The sequence below is a fragment of the Hipposideros armiger genome, unplaced genomic scaffold (assembly GCF_001890085.2).
Source record: "Hipposideros armiger isolate ML-2016 unplaced genomic scaffold, ASM189008v1 scaffold_92, whole genome shotgun sequence".
NCBI lineage: Eukaryota > Metazoa > Chordata > Mammalia > Chiroptera > Hipposideridae > Hipposideros > Hipposideros armiger.
The window spans coordinates 2,257,588-2,270,606 of record NW_017731442.1 but is presented as its reverse complement, the minus strand read 5'-3'; the positions used below and the strand labels follow the sequence as shown (position 1 = coordinate 2,270,606).

At 50.4% G+C, this 13,019-nt stretch overlaps 1 protein-coding gene across 1 annotated transcript in view; it reads left to right on the top strand.

Annotated features, from left to right (window-relative positions):
• Window positions 1-13,019, top strand: part of PLA2G4E (phospholipase A2 group IVE) — a 24,976-nt gene that overhangs the window by 3,418 nt on the left and 8,539 nt on the right. The window contains exons 4-12 of the mRNA XM_019644864.1: window positions 318-355; window positions 2,102-2,144; window positions 2,934-2,997; window positions 3,935-4,095; window positions 4,194-4,283; window positions 4,682-4,719; window positions 6,971-7,106; window positions 8,418-8,554; window positions 10,820-11,042. Of these exons, the coding sequence (XP_019500409.1) occupies window positions 318-355; window positions 2,102-2,144; window positions 2,934-2,997; window positions 3,935-4,095; window positions 4,194-4,283; window positions 4,682-4,719; window positions 6,971-7,106; window positions 8,418-8,554; window positions 10,820-11,042 (930 nt within the window). The remainder of the gene's footprint in view (window positions 1-317; window positions 356-2,101; window positions 2,145-2,933; window positions 2,998-3,934; window positions 4,096-4,193; window positions 4,284-4,681; window positions 4,720-6,970; window positions 7,107-8,417; window positions 8,555-10,819; window positions 11,043-13,019) is intronic.

Below are 13,019 nucleotides of genomic sequence, written 5' to 3'. Positions count from 1 at the left end.
CCCCCCCCCGCAGGAGAGCAATTAAACTAGAGTAATGGAGGTAAAAGATGAAAGGGAATGGTTCTGAAGCAAAGGAGTTTGCATGCTGGGCCCCAGCTGGGGGTCAGCTCCATACTCTGACCCTCCCCTGGGTGGTCTGTGATGTTCCTAATGTCAAAGACTTGGGGACAGAGAGAGGCAGAGGGAACAACAAGAGCCAGGAACAGCTACCCCCACCCACATCAGCAGGACAGCTTCATGGGAAGTTTGGGGCAGGTCCACAGAGGCTCCTGGGACAGCTCCCAACTCATGGCTGCCCTCTTTTCCTTCCCCTTCAGGGCATGGAGCTGGAGGTCGAATTCCTGCTGGAGGAGAGGTGAGTGGCTCCCCCAGGGTCCTGACCCCCAAGCATTTCAGAGCCTGGTCCACCTTTCTGCTGTCTTCACCTCTTCTCCCCTGACACTCACCTCAGACTCCTCACTGTGCGTCAGAATCAATAGGAGCTTCTAAAGACTGCAGGTGCCTGGGCTCCGCCCCTACTCATCCCATTCTACTGACATCGGTATTACTTTCAACATCTAATATTCTGGCCAAACTCAACTCCCCTACATTCCTGAGAGTGGCCTCTGCGAAGAATTCCTGCCATTTTACTGGCAGGGACTTGTTGAGGCCAGGCTGAGAAAGAGGTCGGGACCAAGGGGTCTCCTCCTTGACATGGAACTGTTAGAACAAACTCCCCCAAACCCTGGCCTAGAGCAGAGGCTGCGCCCTCCCCATCTGCAGTAAACTCTGGAACCAAGTCAGGGGGAGGCTCTGACCCAACACATGGGGTTATTTCCCATCATGTTCAATTAGGAAGATGACCCAGGGTCCTGGAGGTCTGACTAGGTTGGTGACTCAAGTGTAATTGGGTCACAGAGCTGGAGCGGGGAAAGGAGAAGAGGGCAAAGCGAGGAGGAAGGAAGGGAAGGGGCAGTGGGGGAGGGCAGCAGGGCCCCTGTCCAGGGGAACAAACTTGCCCCAGGATGGCAGTACACCTTGCGATGGGATAGCCGGCTGCTCCCCCTCTTCTTAGCCCTGGTGGGGCTGAGCCCCCTGGATTTATGATCAGCTGGGGTGAGGGAGGACAAAAAGAATGAACTAGAACAAGAGGGCTTGTCACATTCTACTTGGAGAGTCCTCCGTCTAGGCACTCTTGGAACTACCGCAGGTCCTTGGAAAAATGTCATTTTGTTCAATGTAATTTCATTATACCTTGATGAGATGCCATAGAGACATAACTCTTGGTTATATCAATTCACCTGTGGTAAAATTGGTTTCATAATACATCATTTTACCACAGTTCCAAGAACCTATCGATGACATTATATGAGGAATTGCTGTATTTGAGGTGCCTCATTTCCCATCAACAGCTGATTGGCAACTTAAAATCAACTTTGTTCCACGCTGAAGAAAATCTGGGCCCTCTCCCCCAGGTCTTGATTTGACAGGACTTTTAGGTGGGGAAAATTCTTGGCTGAATTATAAAGTGGCTTGCAAAATGAATATCTCAAAATTGGCTATAAGAGTTGACCTGAGACATAGTCATTTTGGGCTTAAGTGGGCTGCTACGTGTAACCTTTGAAGCTTATATTCTGGGCTTTACAACACAAGGACATTTCCTGTTCATAAGACCCTCTAGGCTGCTTGGGTCAGAACGGTTTGTTAAATGAGTAAATTAAATAAAGTACAGAATGGAGAATGGGTCCATTTCACTACCAGAACTGTTTCTATCTGCTCTAGATGATGTCCGACCTTTTCTTACAACCTGTTTACCCTCATAACTCTATGCAGTTTCATCAGTTTGGACATAAAGTTATCCTTTAAGGAAAAAAGGGGAGGAACTCTTCTACTCCTTGTAACCTATAAATCTGGTTTTTTTTCCTGGACATTCTATTTAAAATGTATGCCAGTTTTCTCCTTGCCAACCTACAGATGTAATGTTTCTTAAGCCAGTATTTTTCATGAGGACCAAGAAAGCTCTGCTATCTCATTATTGACCCTACTTAGGCTTTTTGTCTCCTTTGTGAGAAATCGGCCAAGAATAATATAACTGACCAGGAGTTCTCCTTTTGTTTTTCAGTCCCTCTCCACCTGAGGCCCTCATCACCAATGGCGTGCTGGTGGTAATTGTCTTTCCAGGTTCCTGTAGCTCCAGAGGCCACCTGAGGCTGCTCTTCCCACGGGAACAGACTGTGGGGGAAACCAGGCCCAGCTTAAACCCTGTCCCGGAACCCATTAGGAGTCAAACTAATTGAAGCCAGACAAAGGGGGCACAGGAAGGGCTGGGGCAACAGCTGGGCTTCTGCTCCTGGGGAGGAGGTAGCTGGGACATCTATCACTCTGGCCCAGCACCCCACAGCTCACTAGTACGACTCTTCCTCTTGGGAACCGCCCAATAAAAGCACCCACTAGGAGGCAGCTTTCTCCCAGAATCAATCTGGGTCCCATTTTCCCCCAACCCCCATCTGTCTACAGCCATATCTCTTAGATATATCTAAAACCCCAGGATTCAAGATCTCTCCCCCCAAAAATCCATCTTTGGCAGTTTGTGGTGAAGGACTTTCACTTGTTTCTGCTTCTTTAGAAGGCTTTTTCTTTAGACGTTTTTAACTTTGAAAGCCCAGAGAGGTAGGTTCCCTCAGGCTTCACCCCCAACCTGCAGCTGAGAACATGACCCCTGGTAAATGGTGATTGTACATCTTAGATTTTTCAAGAAAGCTTCATTTTCAAATATCTGATCTCTGAATGAGTTGATGGGCCTTGATTTGGGTCCAGAAAATGTGGTCGGCACATCTAGGCTCCCCCAGGCTGACCAGTGCTAAATTTATCCTCCAGTTCTTTATCTCCTCTTTTGGGCCTAGCAGAGCAGGGTATGGCTTATGCTCAGAATGACCCCCTCTGCTTTGTTGCAGGCTCGACAAGTCTCCTGCCTGGAGGTTCATGAAGAATCCAGAAGGCAGAGGAAGAGTGGGAAAAGTGAGTCCTTTGACTGCCTCTGCTTGCTGGGGGGAGGGCAGTGTGGCTTCCCAACCCTGTCAGCACCAGAATTAGCTGCCGTAGGGCTGCCCTGGGCTCAGTCGGGGAACTAAGAGCTTAGCGGAGATGCCTCAGGATCACTTTATCCTCAGGGGTTGTGGACCCCTGTCTCCACACCCAGTACTCCCTCCATAAGGGCTGTGCTCTTCCAGGCACCTACATGACCTTCGGAGCTTCCCAGGCCTGATAAGCACCCTGGGTCAGGGTTCAGTGGCACAGCGCTGCCCATACTGGTCTGCGCTACACTCCTGCCACACCAGGGGTTCCCTGGATCTGGTGCCGTGGTCAGCAGCGGGGTGGGCAGGCACCAACAACACCCAGGGCCCCTTCCTCTAGGCAGATTATAAGTCATAGAGAGTCCTAGCGTTTTGTAGCTGGCAGGGACCTAAGAGAGCCACAAACATGAGATTCTCCTGCTCACCACTCCACCCCATCCCACCCATGCAAGGACTTCCAGCCCTGCCCCAAGACTGGGGAGCAGCATGGCCCCACATATATGGGGGAAGGAGGGAAGAAGAGGCCCCTACCCCCCACATTGGCAGTTTGGTTGGTGAGGGCTGCTTTCAGCGCAGTAGCAGGTGACTTTGGGGCACCATCTGGAGAAGCAGAGCCTAGGAGCACTAGTCCAGAGGACTCAGCATCTCAGAGGGCTTTCTGGAGACCTCGTTTGTCAGCATCACACACAAGCCATGTTAAAATGCACATTCCTGGGCTGGCCCTGCCCTAAAGAGACTCTCTGAGGGGTTTTAACCAGTGCCCCAGGCAATTCTAAAGCCCTATCCTAGATACCTCTGGCTACTTTTTTTACTGGCCCAAGATGGGGTGGGGGTGTGAGAGGCTTTCTGGGAGGTCTTAGCCCTCTTGTCTCCTCTTCCAGGGAAGGACCTCCTGGTGACAGTGACGGAGTCCTTCGAGAACACACAGCGCCTCTCACAACACCCAGACCCTTGCTGCCCAAACCCTGCCTGCTTCCACTACCCCAAGCATTTCCAGTCCCAGATGCATGTGGAGGCTCCCAAGAGCCGATGGAGCTGTGGGGTACAAGGCGGCGTCAGGGGATGGTGTGGGGGGCCTGGGGCAGGTGGGCTGCCAGAGAATCCCCTTTCCCCCACTCACAGAGTCACCCTTCCTTCCAGCTTTGCTGCTGTGGCACGCACAAGAAGCATGGCCCTATCTGCCAGCCCCTCGACTGCCTGCCTGATGGCCAGACAATGAGCCTGCCTGTGGTGAGGGCCTGGGTCCGGGAAGGGTCCCCTGAGCAGCTTAGCCTGGAGCTCGTATAGCGGGGAGAAGAGGAGATCCTGGGAGTCTCATGGAGGCAGAGACTCATGGGGTGTCTCAGGCAGGATAGAGGAGTCTTGTGAGGTGGGAGATGATGAGCTGCAGTGTGGACCAAAAGAGAGTGTGTGGAGGCCAAGTTGAGGATGGTGGGGAGGAACATTCCAGAAGAGGGGGTGGTGATGGAGCATGTGTGTGTGTGTGTGTGTGCCGGTGTGTGTGTGCGCACATGTGTGTGCTGAGTGAAGTCAGGGGGAGGACATGTGGTGAGCCTGCACTTCTTTGGTTGGGATAACTTGACTCTGAATTGTCATCCCTGACAAGCTTTTCATCTTTTGCATCCCAGGCAGAGAACTGTGAATTACACATGAAGTCTACACCCTGGTAAAGTACCCTTTTTCTGTCCATCCCTCTGATTCATTCATCCTAGGGGGTGTGAAGTGGTATCGCAGTGTTGTTTTGATTTGCATTTCCCAGATGGCTCATGACATTGAGCATCTTTTCATGGGCTTAATGGCCATTTGTATATCTTCTTTGGAGAAATGTCTTCAAATCCTTTTCCCATTTTTAAAGTGGGTTATTTGGCTTCTATTTTAAGTTGTAAGCGTTCTTTGTACATTCTGAATACAACGCCCTTGTCAGATATATGATTTGCAAATATTTTCTTCTATTCTGGGGGTTGTCTTTTCACACTTCTTTTTTTTAAGATTTTTTATTGGGAAATTGGGGGAGGGGAACAGCATTGGGAAATTACGGAAGGGGAACAGAGAAGTTGCTGTCCTTTTGTTCTTCAGTCTAGTTGTGGAGGACGTTGCTTCACTGGCCCATGTTGGTATTATCATTGCACTCCTCCCAGGTGAGGCAGATTGGTTGCTTATGGCAGCCCACTGCAGCTTCACTGCAGCTTACACCGTTGCCAGCGACTCACGGCAGCCCAGCTCCAAGTTGAACTGTTGTTCACCATCTTAGCTGTAGAGGGTGCAGTGTCACTGGCCTTAATGTGGGATCCGAACCGGGGACCTGCTGCTCAGAGCTGGCGTCCCAAGCCAACGCTTAACCAACGCGCCACTCGGCTGGCCTGTCTTTTCACATTCTTGATGGTGTCCTTTGAAGCACAGATATCTTAATTTTTGGTGAATTCCAATTTATATTTTTTCCTTTTGTTGTTTGTACTTTTGGTATTTAAGAAACCATTGCCTAACCCAAAGTCATGAATATTTATTCCTTTGTTTTCTTCTAAAAGTTTCATGATTTTAGTTGTCACATTTAGGTCTGTGATTGATTTTGAGTTAATTTTTATTACACTGTGAAAAAGGGGCCCAACTTCATTCTTTTGCATGTGGATGTCCAGTTGTCCCAGCATTATTTGTTGAAAAGATTATTCTTTCTCCATTGAGGTGTTTAGGAACCCTTGTCAAGAATCAAAAATCAAGTGATCGCAATTTCCATTTACAGTCTGATTAGCTCTCTGCCCTTGGACAAGTTGTTTAACCTCTCTGTGTCTCAGCTTTTCTCATCTGTAAATTAGAGCAATACCAGAAATACTGACCATCATTTGTTGCTTTGAGGATCCAGTGAGGTGGGTAACACATGTGAAGGCCTCACTGATCTATTTGGCAAGTGGGATGCTCAGCAATTAACAACTAATGTTATTATTGTTCTATTATCCATTCCTTGTTGAGGTCAAAGAAAGAGTTATTTCCTCACAGCTGTGTCTGCTGGCCTGTGCTAGACACGGAGGAAATGTGATGGAAGGGCTCCCAGGCCCTGCCATCAAGGAGACATGACCTTGTTAGTGACTCAGATCACTAACTCAGGTCCAAAATTGTCAAGCTCTATTCGCCTAGAGTCACTGCGGAGTCGGGCCTTGGAGGGTGCAAGAGATGTAGGTAGGCAGAGGGAGGAAGCTTGTGGTGAAGGCAAGGACCTGTGCAAAGGCTCAGAACCAGAAACGCTCCTGGGTTCTGAGAGCCAATGGGCCTTTCCAGGAAGTAGTGGGAGGTGAAGTTGAACAGATCACGTAAGGTCTTAGATGCCAAGCCAGGAGCCTGGACTTGTTTAGGGCAGGGATGTGATAAAGAGAGCAAGCACTGGTCATGCCACAACAGCTCCTGCCCCACCTGCCTTACAGACCTGGGGATGACACAGTGAGATCAGGGTTGTGAAGGGTTTTTGTCCACTGCACGAACACACGGGATGATGATTATCCTGGGAACAGGGAGAGCTTAAGGAAGAATGTGAGCTCCACAAGAATAGGGCTGTGTTTACCCAGCCCAGAAGAGCCCTTACTGGAGAGCCTTATCCAGAGGAGTTGGCCAGAAGTATTTCAGGGCCTCTTTTCACCCATGTGTGGCCTCGGTCGACAGAAGGTGCCTGGGAGAAGCCTTTATAGATCTTGCTGAGGAGGCAGAGGGCTCAACGAGTCTCTAAGTTTGTCAAGTACCTGCTTACAATGCACCAGCTAAGGCTTTGGGGCTTTTATATTTGTTTTCTCACTAAGTCCTGAAGACAGTGCTGTAAGTTAAGTGTGATGAGCCCCATTTTACAGATGAAACAACAGAGACCCTAAAGCCTCATCTTCCCCATGGAGGCAGAGTCTACAGGCCCACTCAGCCAATGTCCCCTGTCCCCACAGCCCCCAGACACTGGATGTGCGGCTGGGCTACAACCTATGCTCGGAAGAGCTGGAGTTCCTGCAGAAGCGGAAGGTGGTGGTGGCTGAGGCGCTGAAGCAGGTATTGCAGTTGGAGGAGGACCTGCAGATGGATGAGGTGGGTAAGCAGAGGCCAGCCAGCTTGGGCTCAGTGCCTGCTCTGAACTAAGCTTGTCCTTCCCACACCGTGCCCTGCCAGCTGCCCCCAGCCCTTCCCGGCCCAGGGCGGCCTCAGCACTGCCTTTCCTGGTTGCTCTTAGTGCTATGGTTCCAGATGAGAGCTGTGTTGGATGTGATTCAGTTGGGTGTTCACAAGGGGCTGGGGAAGCAGAGTAGAGAGAGAAAGGAGGGAGCCACTAACAGATCCTGAGGTGACAAAATGGCCTCCTCTCCCCGGTCAGGAAAACATGTGAAGCTCCACCATCCCCTCCCTCACCTACACACACCCCACACATCCAAAAGGCCCTAGCACCTTCATTCTTCAATTCTCCCTTCCCCCCAAGTACAGAGAGATAGATAGATAGATAGATAGATAGATAGATAGATAGATAGATAGATAGATAGATAGATAGATTGATAGATAGATAGAACAACAGGCCAGCTTTTTTCCACTGAGCAAACAATAGTGCCTTTGTTAGAGCCCTCTGTCACCTCCCTGGTGTGGACTGAGGCCCATGCTCCCTGGACAGCAGGTCAGCCCTCTGATTGCCCACCTTCTTAGGCTGACCACTGGTATGGACAGAGAACTCGTGACTGAGGAGGGCTGTGCTGGGGCTTTAGCCAACAGAAGGATCTTACAGCCCCCACTCAAATGAAAACAGTTAGAGTAAGCCTTAGCGAAAAGCCTGCTTCTCCCGTCTTTAGGGAAACACACCAAGGGCATCTTAAACCTATGTCAACCCATAGGTGACAACCCTGCTCCTTCCTACATCAAAAGTTCACTTCCTCCTGCTCTGACACATATATATGGTATATATTGGGCATATACCATGTACCAGGCCTGGTGCCCTCACATCAAATCCCTCTACAGAAGATACCAATTTGCAACCATTAAGGAATCACACACTAGCTGGGTTCTTGAGCAAGCCACCCAGACCCCCAAACCCCTATTTGATCATGTGTTAACTGAGGGCTAAATTAACAGTGCTAAGAACTCTTCCAGCCATGACTTTCTGATTTACCAAGACTGCATAAGGCTTCAGAGCCCTTTACTGATGGCAACTTCTGGGTTTGGGGCTAAGGTCTAATTCTAGACCTTCTGGGTGGCCCGCCACTCTGTAACGTGCGATTTACAGGTCACTCGGTGCTTTCCTCTGTGCTCTGTGTAGCCAGCTCTCCCTCCTCCACTGTTCCTTCTTAGCTCCTGTCTGTCACGCCAAGTCTTTCCTACCCAGCATTGCCCCAACAGTCTGCCTCTCTGTGCCCTCAGGTACCGCTCATAGCCATCATGTCCACTGGTGGTGGCACAAGGTCCATGACAGCCATGTATGGCCACCTGCTGGGGCTACAGAAGCTGAATCTCCTGAACTGTTCCAGCTACATCACTGGCCTGTCAGGGTCCACTTGGTAAGGAGCAAGGGGGCCACTGTCTGGTGTAGCCCAGAACAAGCAACAAATGGGTTGGTTGGGGTCTCTGGTGAAGTTTCTCCTCCACCCCAAGTTAGACTGACTCATGAAGCCTGGGCAGCAGTACCACTTACAGCTGTGTGACTCTGGGTATGCAGCTCAACTTCTCTGAGTCTCAGTTTCTGTATCTGTAAAGTGGGGATAATAATAGCACCAACCTCATGGGGTTGTTGGAGAGGCTCTCCTGTACTGGGTACACGAGAGACATTGCACACATCATACACGTTGGTCATTACTGACATTACTATTTCCCTGCAGCTGTGCAGGGACTTGGGAGCACGGTGGCCAACTATGAGTGAGCTCCTGGTGCCACCGACCCCGTGCTGCTGGGGAGACACAGCTGCCCTCTCCCCGACTGTGCCAAGTCAGCTAGGGTGGTGGGAGCTGGCCCGGCTGCTCAGGCTGCCCACACTCCAACTCAGCACCTATCCCTGCCCGCTCCCTCGGCCCTGTAGGCTTCCTCGGCTCCCACCTCCTCACTCTGCTGGTGAGCAAGGAGAGTGAGCTGGTTCCCCCGAGGTGAGGCCAGTGTGAGGTCGGCTTCTCCACAGGAGCCACACTGCCTGGGGTCCACGGTGCTTGTAGGGGCTCGCAAAAAACATGTTCATGTCTTTTCAGATCAGAAGACAAAAAATGAACTTCTAGGTTGAAGAAAGTGTTTTAATAAAGAATAGTACTATATTTGTCTTTATACAACAGTCATAAAACAAAATTTTTAATGTTTTTATGGTGGAAGGGGCCACCAAAGTCATAATGCAACCCTGGTCTCGGTGGCTGAGGCCCCATGACCACCAAGGCCTCTCTCTCAGGCAGGCCCGTGTCTTATTCCATCTGGGATTGGTGGCCCTCTGAGCCCTCAAGGCCCCAAACTGTGGCCCTCGTCCTGGAGGCGCTCTGGGTGACTTTCATTTGGGTGAGTGGATGTGAATGCTTCCTAGGAAAACCAAGGACGCATGGTGCATCAGGAGGCCTGAGGCTTCAGCTCATATGGGATCTAGGAGGAATAGCTGACAGTTATCAGCATCGCCACTGCTCCAAGCACTGGGTGACTGTTTCCGGTGGTGGATCACCTCATTTCTTCTTCACAAGAAAATTATGAGAAAGATGTTGTCATTCTGCTTATTTTATAGTTGGAGAAACAAAGGAATTCTTCAGGGTCACTCAGCTAATGAGCGGTAGAGTTGGGATTTGAACCCAGGCTGTCTGAGTCCAAGACCCACGTTCTTAATCTGCCTTTTAAACAGCTGCTCATGAGTAGTAGGTTAAGGTGATCATCTGCATCCAAGGGGGTTGTGGGGCAGCGGACGGGCACCTAGCCTGGGAGAGCACTGGGAAGGATTCTTTTAAAACCAATTATTTGTAACTGGGTGAAACTTATGGAGAGCAGGGTGTTTTGTTGAAGAAATCTCCTGACCTACCCCTGCCTTCCCAGACCAGAAATAAGTCCTGTGAAGGAAGAGGCCAGTGTTTAGACCTTGCAGCTTCACACAAGGTCCTCTGTGGGGTGGGGGTCCCAGGTGCTGTCCTGACATAGACAGAAAAGCTGGGTCCAGACCAAGAAAAGGCAGCCAGAGGCAAAGACCCAAGGCCAGGGGCAGCTCCATCTTTGTTTGACTCCTCCCCACTGCCCACATGTAAGTTAAGAAGAATGGGAAATAGATCTTTAGCCAGCATCATAATTATGGGAATTAATGTGCCCAAATGGAAACAGTCCAGGGTGTGGCATCAGCCAAGCCTGGGCTCAAATGTTGGCTCCACCATTCCACAGCCCAGCACTTACTTGGTGCCACGTACTATTCTAACCACTTTATATTACATTAATTCATGTAATCTTCACAATAACTCTGTGAGGTAGGTACAATTATCATCACTCTCCCTTTTCTACATGTAGGGACACCGAGGTGAAAAATGGCTAGGTAACTCGCCCAAGATCACACAGCCAATGAGTTTCAGAGCCTGGTTTTGAACCCAGGAAGACCTGGGCCCAGAATCCTCATTCTTAAGCAACATGCTACCTCTGACCCACAGCAGGCAATCAAGAAACAGTAGCAATTGTGACTATGCGTAATCCTGCTTGCCCCCTTTCCTCCAGGCTCCTCTCCTGGCAGGTTTCCTATGAGCTGCCCGCCTTCGCTCCTGCCAGGGCCCCGGGTTGATTGGACCAGGGCTGGCTCAGCTGTAGCAGCCATACCTGTCTCTTTCCAGGACCATGGCTACCTTGTACAGTGACCCTGAGTGGTCCTCCAAAAACCTGGAGCCTGCCATCCTCGAGGCCCGGAGGCACGCGGTCAAGGACAAGTTACCCACCCTGCACCCGGACCAGCTCTTCAAATACCGGGAGGAGCTCAGGCAGCGCAGCCAGGAAGGCTACAAGGTCACCTTTACAGACTTCTGGGGCCTGCTGGTCGAGGCCTTTCTGGGGGACGAGGTAGGTGCCCAGCTTCTCCTGGGCTGCACCCTGCCCTGCTGATGTTCACCTCTCTTTCTTTGTTTGAGTATTTGGACTTACATCGTAGCAGGAGGGAGTTAGGTTAGACCTGCAGATGTACCCTTGAGCTGTAAAAGGCAAGGTGTCAGGTGCCTGAATGTGTGATGGAGAAAGATGTTGGGGGTGGCTTAAGTGCAACCCTGCAGAGAGGCAGTGTGTCCTCTGAGAGTCATGCCAAGACACCTGTGAGGGAAAAGGAGAAGGGAGCTGGAAAAGTCTGGAGAGCCGTCAGACTGTGATACAAGTCGGACACCAAGTGGAGGAGACAGGGAAGAAAGGCTGGGTAGAAGCATCCTAGACTACTGTGTGGTCTAGAAGGTTCAGCAAGGCCTTCGAGGGTCCTCCAGCCAAGTCACAGTAGCCTGATACCCCACAGAATGGGCCTGCCTCAGCACCCCTGTGCCACTCAGTCATTGGGCTGGGAGCACCCATGGGAAGTGTGGCCTCAGCATGGATTTCAGAGCACAGCAGCTGGGGCCCTTCACCAATGACACTTCCTATAGCTGAAGGTCTGCCGAGCTCATTCTCATGGTCACCACCTAAAGGATGGGCCCAGTGAGGTTCCTTCCTGCTCTGAGATCCAATGATCTTAGCAATATGTGCCCAAGATGAGAGCCAGCCTGTGTTGGGACCCAGCAGTTGTGACAGGCATGTGGGACATGGTGAAGGAATGGGATCCCCGTGAGATGCTGTAATTCTGGACATCAGGGTGAGAGCTCAGCTAACACTTGGCCTCTTCCAGATGTGCAGCCCCCAGGAAGGACCAACTGTGGCTGTTGCTTGGCCCCAAAGCAGAGCTTTCTATCTCTTTTCTATCCAGGCCTATGGCTGTCTGTCCTACTCCCAAAAGTGTCTGAGGAGATCTGATTTCAAATCAGAATTTTCCAGGAGGAGGAGGAATAACAAATTATTTTCTAGTAGGTTTCCTTTTACAGGAAACCCAGACAATTTGAGGGACCAAGGATGGCCCAAACCGCATCTTCAACATTCATTCATTTCTTCACTCAATCTTTCAACAAATTAAGGACCTCCTACATGCCAAGAATTATGCTAGGCCATGGGGATTCTGACAGAGGCACTCACAGCTTTTGATGGATCCCACCTCACCCTGTCCCCCTTGATATTCCACCATCTAACCTGTCCTCATGATGAAGCAAGGCAGGCAGAGACTGAGGGTGTTGGCTTATGGATTAAGGCATGATGGAGTTTAAATTCTGGCCCTGTTCTTTGCTATCCCTTAAATGGGAATTTCACCAGTAAGTGGTAGTTGATATTTCTAACAAGAGTTGGTACCCCCATGTGATGAGGAGGAAAGCACCAAGGTTTTCAACATCAGAAGTCTGAGAATTGCCCCCAGGGTTTGATGTGGGCAAGGAGCCAGGGTCCCCAAGAAGTCTAGGATTGATGTCAAAAGGCCTCTGCTTTAACACTAGCCAAAAGTAGGAGCCCCTTTCCCTCAGGCCCCCTTGACAATGAGTGTGAACTCTTCCATGAGTCTGTAACTTCTCTACTTCCAGGACCATCAGCTCCATGATGTCCAGATCTCTGGGCCCACTTGACAGGTACCCTGTTTGCCTTTCAAAAGAGGCCCAAGAGTCTCTCTGCCCACATAGGTGTTTACCATCTCACACAGGTTCTGTGGCTTTCACAAACTTGGTTAACCATGATGGTTACCTAGCAGGCAGCTGCTTGGCCTGGGATCAGAACCTAGTCATCTAAGACCTCAGTTGGCCTTGTCTATTCTAGCTGACTCATTTTGTGGGGTGGCCTGTGACCCCAGCTGACCTGCAGGACTCCCATTATGATTACATAGCACAGTGCTCTGGGAACTTAGAAGGCTGCCATGTGGTACCTGGGTTTCGAAGCCTTTCATGAAAGAAAGAGAGAGACAGAGAAAGAGAGAGAGAGAGAGAGAGA